At 33.8% G+C, this 9,666-nt stretch overlaps 2 protein-coding genes across 2 annotated transcripts in view; both read left to right on the forward strand.

Annotated features, from left to right (window-relative positions):
* Window positions 1–4,135, forward strand: part of LOC123007313 — a 5,530-nt gene extending 1,395 nt beyond the window's left edge. Inside the window, exons 2-3 of the mRNA XM_044402545.1 lie at window positions 1,720–1,792; window positions 1,949–4,135. Of these exons, the coding sequence (XP_044258480.1) occupies window positions 1,724–1,792; window positions 1,949–4,042 (2,163 nt within the window). The 5' untranslated portion in view covers window positions 1,720–1,723 and the 3' untranslated portion in view covers window positions 4,043–4,135. The remainder of the gene's footprint in view (window positions 1–1,719; window positions 1,793–1,948) is intronic.
* Window positions 4,136–6,597: 2,462 nt separating this feature from the next.
* LOC123007850 (peroxisomal N(1)-acetyl-spermine/spermidine oxidase) overlaps window positions 6,598–9,666 on the forward strand; it is a 4,617-nt gene continuing 1,548 nt past the window's right edge. Inside the window, exon 1 of the mRNA XM_044403330.1 lies at window positions 6,598–8,068. Within this exon, the coding sequence (XP_044259265.1) occupies window positions 6,798–8,068 (1,271 nt within the window). The 5' untranslated portion in view covers window positions 6,598–6,797. The remainder of the gene's footprint in view (window positions 8,069–9,666) is intronic.

Consider the following 9,666-nt stretch of genomic DNA (forward strand, 5'->3'; position numbering starts at 1 on the left):
TTTTTTCTTAGTTACGGGGGTTACAAAGGAAAAACTGAATAATTTTTAATTATTAACGAAAAATAACGCAATTAATAAATGCTGGGAAGGAAGGATACAACAAAACAAGATACGCCAGGGAGAATTGATATTATGAGATTGAACCCTTTAAGGTAAAAAACTGGATTTGTCAAAAATTTTCCCCAGATTAAAGCGCCAACGGGAATCACTTGAACTCAAAAAATGCCGAGGCGAGAAAAGGATTATTTCTATGGAGACGGCGATGCTATTTTATAGCTTTCTAAAATTTTCTTTAAATCTTTCTTAATATCGCGTAAATGACTATTTGTTATTATTATATTTTTCTTTTAAATAACGGAAACCATAGATCTCTAAACCACGTACTCAAATTAATTTTATAGTAGTTATTTTTATTTATAAAATCAAACAGGTTTAATMGATTAGGATTAATTTTATATTGCTTTAAAAATTATATTCGTTTACGTAATTTTCTTATTTATCTACCAACTCTTCTAATTTAAAATAATATTTCCCAGCTTTTTTTGCCTTACTGTTATTCAACATCATTATTAATTCTTTAAAATTTTTAATCATTTTGTATACTATATTCATATAAATTTCTTTTTCCATGTTTATATACCGATTCCATTTATACTAAATCTCTCAGTTTCAAATTATCGTTTTTCAATTGCTCCAATTCTATTCTTTTATATTTGCCATGCTTTTTTATTCTGGGAAATACTTCTGATCTAGGTAAATTTTTTTTTGCTTCTTGATAAAATTAAAGGATATAATCCTGATTCATTTATAAATATTACTGTTTTTTCCATACTTTGTTTGTCCTCATCATATGATTATTTCTACTAATAGCTTTCTCTATATTATTATTATTAAATTGCTGTTTTTTCTCTTGAACCTACGTTGATATCTAGATTTTCATTCATTTTATGTAGGCTTTTTATAGTACGGTAGGTCTCATATTGCCTCGCATATTGCACTAGATCGCTTTTATTAGAAGTATTTTTTTTTCGACAATTAATTAAATATACATATTTAATATCATTAAATTGATCACCTCCATATACAACACAAATGTTTGAATCCTGAGGCTTATCACAGTTTCAGTTTCCTTGATTCCTCTTCTAATAGCCTGTAGCAAAAAAAACTTGGAAAATTGTTTTTTCAACATAAAGAAGAAATAAAGGCAAAATTTAAAATTTAAACTCTCATAACTTCGAAATTTTTATAAATAGAATTTTTTAAAAATTTTTTTCATGTTCCTGGTACCTTACCCTATATAGCATTTTTTTGGGGGCGCGATTTCTGACGCACTCTGTATGTGCATATCACATAGAAAGTGACTCCTTCAACTTTCAAAATCGCGATATCTCAGTAATGGTGATTCTTAGAAAAAAAAGTATAAGGACCTTTTTTGTAGATAATTTTAAGGTCTATCTTTTTTGTCTGGACTACTTTTTTGATAAAACTTACCGTTTTCAAACGAAATCTAAAAAACATCAAATTTTGACCTTTGACCTCGAATAACTTTTTTAGCACACATGGGATCGATGGGGACTTTTGACACTTTATTTCTAATGGTGTACTCAAAGTCTCCACCAAAATTTAGCTCTGTCGGAATTTTTGTTATTTGACCACTATTTTTATGACTAATTTGACCGGACTACCTCTAATATATTTACTACTATAATCTGTTTGCAGCTTGATGTCTTCACCTGATTGTAAACGGCAGAAGCTGGCAGATGACGTAAATTCAGTTGTAAACATGTCGAAGGTAAGTTTACATTTATTCCWATTTTTTACGTACCACTACACTATTTTCCAGTTCAAGGTAATTAACTTTTGTTTCATCTATCAACATAAAATTTTCAACTCTTCTTCCTAATGACTTGTGCTAATTGGTAACTGTAATGCTTCTTCTCTTTTACAGCTAACTGTCATCAACTTAAATGCTCAGCAGTTTAAAGATGTTGCCAAGTTGGAGGGATTTGTGGATAGAACAATGCTCATAGAGGAGTTACTACAGGGAGAGAAGGAGACGGACGTCATGATTTTTGCACCATCATTATTTGGCAAAACTCTAAACCTTAATATGATTCGTTTATTCTGCGACATTGAAGATAAAAATACAAAGACAAAGGAAGATGTTGCAAAGGACCCAACAATGGAAGATCTTCGATCGAATCCCTCAAAGAACATGAAAGTGTTTCTTAGACAGTTTGAGGGCACAAAATATGAAGAATGTTTAATCTTAAAACGAGAACAATTTGTCATCCAACATTTTGGGCGACATCCTGTAGTTTCATTCAATTTCAAAGACTGTGTAGTTAAAAATGAGTCAGAGGCAATATTTTTTTGTGCTGAGCAAGTGAATAAGGGTTATTTCGAACACGAGTATCTTATAAATAGTAAAGAATTTCAATCTGATGATCCTGAACATGTCAAGTTGAAACAAATATGTACAGACTGGTTGAACTACAGTAATGTTAACCTTAAGAATCTCTCTGTTACGAAAGTGATCATTGGTTTGAAGAATTTGATTCAGAGCTTGAGGATACATTGGGGGAGAAAACCAGTGTTTTTGGTAGATGAAGTTGACAAGCCTTGTGTAGCCGCCATGGAGAGGAAGCTTTCTGAAAAACAAGTACGTGAGATAGGAACTACTATCACTCGGGTGATATGTTCGATTTTGAAATCAAGAGATAAACAGATAGAGCTTCAAGCTGCCTTGGTCACTGGCATTTGCAATTTTGTAAGTTCTGGACTGTCATCTATGGACAACACACTGCCGGTATACTTCTTGAGCGACGAGAGATTTTCTAAATATTACGGATTGACTACTCAAGAGGTTGAAACTTTAGTGAAGAGACTCTATGGCTCAGAGGGAGATGTTGAGAAGACCGAGAAGATAATTAGTGACATCAACGCAAAATACAACGGCTATTATCAGCGTTACTGTTCTGGTGAATACAAGAAAGATGCCAGATACTGCTTATTCTCCGTCCTTAACTACATACAAGGTAGAGATCTCGGAGAATGGTGTTTTTGGAGGGACGGAGGTTTTTTGACTAGAAAACTTGTGCCAGTACTCAGGAAATCTGCCGAAATTATGAGTGCTATTCAAAAACTGTTTTATGAAGATTCTGGTACCATTGAAATCGAATATCAGCAGGCAGTAGATGTTCAACATATTCTCGGGCTGTTTCGTAGGGAAATAGACCCGAACCCAAATGCAGTTTTCAACTTTTTTTTACAACAAGGTTATTTGGCACACAATCTAGAGAAACCAATAGAAAATGTTGCTGAGAGCGAAAAGATATATGTAAGAATCCCAAATCTGGAAATTAAAAGCCATTACAAAAATTTGTTCAAGCTTTACTATAAAAATCTTCCAAAAGAAATTCAATCAAAATTGACTTCTTGCGGAGAGATCTTCAAGTCATTACCAACGCTAGACTCTACAGAGTTTCACAACAAACTAAATAACCTCTGTGAACACTTGAATTGTATTTTTAAATCTCTGAAGTGTACAAACGAAGCTACAATATGCGCCCACATATGTGCAATCTTAACGCTTTATGCTCGWTATGAGACAGGTGCGGTGGATTTTARAGTAAAATATTTTCATAATGATGGCGAGGAACGTCATGTCAAGATTGATGTTTGGGGGCGTCACGACAACTTCGCCATTATCATTGAAGTTAAATTCAATTCTGAMGCTACTGGTGAACCTGGKAAAATTGGATGTAAGACAAAAAGCTCCCTTGCTGCTGCAGAGGATATAGTTGGACTTCTACCTGGTAAAAAAAAAACAGAAGGCGGATCCGACAGTAAAGCTGGCATTGCCAGAGGTTTAGAGGTGCTGAAGTCTGAAATTGAGAACTACGTTCTTATWGGTCTGGCTGTGGATGGTGATTATACTACTCATATGCTTGTCTTTCGAAATACATCCGAATGGAAAAATGTAATTCAAGTTAATCCTGAAAAGCATGTTGTAGAACTAATKTCAACTTATCTAAAATGATAGAACTGGTGAGAATGGTGTTATGATATTYAGACTTATTTACTGATAAGATTTTGCTTTCTCTTCATTTAATAAATTTATTTTGTGGAAAAAGCGCATTTTTTTGTCTTTATACCTTTGCTTGTTGCACTGTTATTGCTGATGTTGAATATAATTGTGAAAATTAACCAGAGTATTGAACAAAACTCTTGATTCGTCAAGGGCTGGATGCAACCCCCATTACTCTTGGACCGAAAATCTCAAGCTTCTTCCATGATTTACAGCTGTTATTACCCCCCATCGAGGGGTTAACCCCTAATAATGATTTTACACAAGCGGTACCTGCAAGAAGCTTTCCTTTTTGTTGAATTTCAAACTGATGATATCTGGTTTTAGCTACATTTTTTTTAATTTTAAGTCTAGTAAAATTGTGGCCAATTTATAGAACATTTAACTGCATTCAAATTTAATTCGCGAATTATTCGACGTTTAAGAACGCAAAATGAATGACAACAGAATTCGAAGCAGTCCCCGGATAGGGGAAACGACTCTTGTAAAAGATAAATAAATTTCGCTCTAAATTAGCACTGCGTATTAGTTAAAAATTAATTTCTAACATAATTTTAGTTTAAAAAAATCAGGTATACGTTGGAAATTTAAAAAAATATGTTTTTTTCTCTAAAGTGCTTTTTTATGTAGCAAATCATTGAGTTCTTCTAAGAAAACTCTTGTACAATATAAAAATATCTCGCTCTAAATTTGCATTTTTTGAGATTTAGCACTGCTTGTTAGTTAAAGACTAATTTCTAACATAATTTGTTCTTCTAAGAAAACTATCATAATACAAGAATTCGTTAGAAATTTGATTTAGTTAATCCTGAAATTTTAAAGAAATCTGACGTATTATCCTTCTGAGAATAAGTATTTAAGTATTTTAACTGTGAACTGGCCGTAGCTGCTGTAAGTCTTAAAAGTGGAATAGAGGATTATCACAGAATTATCAAACCAGGTTAGTGAGTTTTTGCAAAAATATTTGATAATGTTAGTTGTCTTGTGTAGGAAAACTGCCGTTGGGATTTTATGGAGGAGCCTTGAATCATTCAAAGGAAACTCACAGGATGAACCATATGAGAATAATACTCATGAAGTTTTTACTGAAATGACCTATTTTTTGACTTCTACTTAATGCGTCGCATCTTTTACATTTTTTTACAGAAAAAATGGACAGATAAAGAAAATCAATTCATCGTCTATGCTGATGAAAAAACACATGAAATGACAACAAAAGTTATCGGAAATTTTTGTCAAGAATTTAATTACTCTGGTGAAATTAAAGTGTACAATTCTCAGTTSTTATTTTTTTCTTTGAGAAACGCAGTTGCTGGACGAACCATTTGGCCTACAGAAACTTACAGTATTACAGAACTGGAGAAGGACATTTACAGCTACACACCTAATATTTCGTGCGATGTAATAATTAACCATATTCTTTAACTCTACCTATTTAAAAAATATTCTAGTTTCATGAAATGTCGGATATTTCCGTTTACTGTGGCAAGTCAATTGTGACCAGATACTGTTACACACCGAGAAATTTTTGCTCAACATTTTAGTCAATTGATAATGAGACAATAATCAATGATTTGATTCCAAAATTAAGTATAAGAAGTTCAGACAAAAATTTACACGATAAAGTCTTTGCAACAGTTTTTTGGGCTAAAGAAGGACTTTTGCTATTAAGGTTTATACTACCTGAGACAATCATATCAAAAGGAAACTATGCAAAAAATTCTAAAGTTTTGTGTGATTCTATCAACTTGAAAAGGCATGAAATCCACAAGTCAGATGTACTGCTCTTTCACAAAATCCGACTGGAGTATATATTAGCAAAAATACAGGTTGCCATCTAAATCTGTAGTGCCCATTTACACTACAGTCCTAATCTATCTTCTTTCAGTTATATTTTGTTAGAAACTATCTTGAACGGCAGGATTTTTTAAGAATTCAGTCAAAAATGTAAAAARCAAATCCATTTACTTAGTACTTTTAGTGAATGCTATCATAATGTGTGGTACAATTTTGTTAAATGCATAAATAAACAATTTAAGWCCATTGTATGTGCTTCTTTATGTCTTGATCATAACCAAAATATTATTATTAAACACATATAACTGATTTTATTGAAAATTTTGGTTATGTGTTTAAATTGTAATAGGAAAATTAAAATTGAATGATAAAGTATTTAAATTTGCCGCCAATTTTAGTTGAACATACAAACAAGAGACGGCGCCAGGCTTGAAATTTTGACGACTGGAAAATTGTGTGTTACTTGATTTTCTATATTGAGTATATTCTGTGGTATAGAGTTTGCAACCGAAAATGGCCGCGTCCGAACAAAAAACCACAAAATTATTTTTTACAATAAGTTGAGTTTCTTAATGTTCTTATTTGTGCTCGATTAATTATTTAGTGTAACAATTAATTTTTTTTCTTGCGTTTTGCATAATCGTTCAAATTTTTGACACCTGTCATTATGACAGTGACAATATTGAGTATATTCTATGGTATAGAGTTTGCAACCGAAAATGGCRGCGTCCGAACAAAAAACCACAAAATTATTTTTTACAATAAGTTGAGTTTCTTAATGTTCTTATTTGTGCTCGATTAATTATTTAGTGTAACAATTAATTTTTTTTCTTGCGTTTTGCATAATCGTTCAAATTTTTGACATCTGTCATTATGACAGTGACAGTTCTCAGCTGATGGGGCCGCGACAATGTCGAGCTCCGAAGCCCCCCCACACGACAAAGACCCGTCGCAATGTAAAGTGTTGATCCTGGGGGCCGGCATGGCAGGCCTCTCCGCCGCTTACCACCTCTCCAAGAACGGTTTCAGCGACTACAAACTCCTGGAGGCGCGAAACCGASTCGGGGGRCGCATCGTGCAAATCAAAATGGGTAACGAACCGGTAGAATTGGGGGCTAACTGGATRCACGGCGTCCTCGGCAACCCCGTCTACGAACTGGCCATGCAACACGGTCTCGTCGACATAATGCAAACCCCCAAGCCCCACAAAGTGGTCGCAGCGACGGAAAACGGCAAGCAGGTCCCCTTTGCCACCTTGCACGAGATCTACGAGGCATATCTGTGTTTTCTGCGGCGCTGCGAGGAGTATTTCCTCTCGCAGTATTTGCCCCCTGAGGGGGTTGACAGTGTCGGGGACCACATTAAACTAGAAGTGAGTTTGTACTTGGATAAAATCCAAGACCCCCGTGATAGACARTTGAGGGAACTGTTGTTTGAGTGTTTGTTYAAACGGGAGACTTGCATAAGTGGGTGTGACGATATGAACGAGATTGATTTACTCGAGTTGGGGACTTACACYGAGCTGCAAGGGGGCAACATCACCCTCCCAGGGGGGTATAGCTCCATCCTGGGGCCTTTGACTCAAGCCATCCCCCCCGAGAACCTCCTAGTGGGGCACCCTGTCACCCAAATCCGCTGGAATCTCACCAAAAGAAACAGTATTGATAACGGAAACGACTCCGATGATTCTGATCGAACTGTGATCGAAGAAAGCGAAAAAAACGTTGAAATACATTGTGATAACGGGAAAGTATTCAAAGCCGATCAAGTCATCTGCACTGTCCCACTCGGGGTCCTCAAACACGCCAAAGACACCCTTTTTCAGCCCCCTTTGCCCGAGTATAAACGCGAGGCGATTGATCGGTTGTTATTCGGGACTGTTGATAAGATTTTGTTGGAGTATGAGCGCCCCTTTTTGCACCCCAATATCACCGAAGTCTTGCTCTTGTGGGAGGCGGATACGGAGCATCCTGAGGGGCAGAATGATTTGAGCAAAAATTGGTACAAGAAAATCTACTCGTTTTCGAAAATTACTGAAACGATTATTTTGGGGTGGATTTCGGGGAAGGAGGCCGAGTATATGGAGACTTTGGGCAAAGATGAGATCAAAGACACGTGTACGACGGTGTTAAGGAAGTTTCTCAATGATCCTTTTATACCAAAACCAAAAAATGTTGTTTGGTGAGTGGTTGGGAATTACTCGTCGTAGAGCATTTTAACCGGTTGTAGGCGAGAAAAGCATGTTTTTCAACTGTTTTAGTGTTTTTGGCGTTTTACATGTTTAGAAAATCAGAAGTTTGATAGAGAAATTCAAAAAAACTATAGTTTGAAAACTACTCGTCGTAGAGCATTTTAACCAGTATTATGTTGAGTTCATAATTTTACGTCAAAAGAACAATTTTCTGACGTTTTTAGACTGTTTTTACCTTTATTTTGTAAGAACATTGCTGATATTGACAAAAATTATCAATTTACAAATTTATTCATAACTTGTAAATTACCTGGAATATTCCGTATTTTTCAACACCAATCGATTTTACGGATCATTTTACGTATGTATAGCCCAAAATATTGTTACTCTGGAGTGTTATTTCGTCAAAAAAGTATTTTGAAATTTTTTTTAATTTTAAACACGTTTTTCTCAAAAACTATAATTCTCACGAAAATTAGAAAAAACTTCGGAATTTGATTATAAGTATCTAACGAATGCTGAAAACCCGAAGTCGATCGGAATCATAGTTTTAGCTCGAGAGGCGATAATTTTCCGTTTTTTTTTTTATAAAAAAAAATTATATCTCGGAAACTATTCGTCCTAGAGCATTTTAACCGATTATATTGTGTTGAGCGCGTGATTTTACGTCTAAAAAACAGTTTTCGAATAGTTTGAGACTATTTTTCGGGGATTCACATTCACAATTTCAAAAAAATTTTGAAATTTACTTTGCAATATCTCGTTTTGGAAAAAAAAATTCAACTTGCAACTTCTAGTTTCGATGAATTTTTCAACAAAAATATACAGAGTGGAAATATAACACTATTTCAGGTTTTTTGACATCACTCAGTATATTGAAAACAAAACTGTTAATTTAAATAAGAATTTAAGGTATTTTTCGTCAAAAATTGCATAAAAAGTTGTGGAGAAACGTTAAGTTTCTCTATTTGAATCACTCTTTATCTTAAAAAACAAAAAACTGGTTTAACCTTATTTTTTTCTAAATAATTGTTTTTTTTTAATTATTTTACTTATTGTTTTACTTGATTTATAAATTTTGTCATTTATTTTAAAAAATGTTGCAATTGTATCAAAATTATTTTTTAATTTTATTCATAGGATACATACAGATTAATTCGTCTCAGATGGCTTTGTAAAGGTGCATATTAAACTATACCTAGTAATTCGGCATGTTATTTATCTGAATCACTCTGTATATTTGTAAAAAGAAACACAAAACTTGCTTTTTCTTACGTGACTTCAGCCACTTTAAGTAATTTTTTTACAAAACTTTATTTTCTTCGGTCTTTAAAAATATCAAATGTGTTTAATTTTCTGAATTCTACTTTAAAACTCAAAACTCACGTTTTGTTCTGAAGTTCTGTTTTTTTAATTCAGACTTAAAAAAAACATCAAATGTATTGTTTAATTTTTAAAATTTTAACTTCAAAACTTGAAATTCTGTGAATTTTGAAATTCTGACTATTTTCTTGTTCAACTGATGACCGGATTTTCCGAGTTTTCCAACACCAATTGACTTGTCAGAACATTTTACATATGTTTGTTT

This window comes from Tribolium madens, unplaced genomic scaffold, assembly GCF_015345945.1.
Source record: "Tribolium madens isolate multiple individuals breed KSU strain unplaced genomic scaffold, Tmad_KSU_1.1 Scaffold_3;HRSCAF=73;Tcas5.2_LG2, whole genome shotgun sequence".
Taxonomy (NCBI): domain Eukaryota; kingdom Metazoa; phylum Arthropoda; class Insecta; order Coleoptera; family Tenebrionidae; genus Tribolium; species Tribolium madens.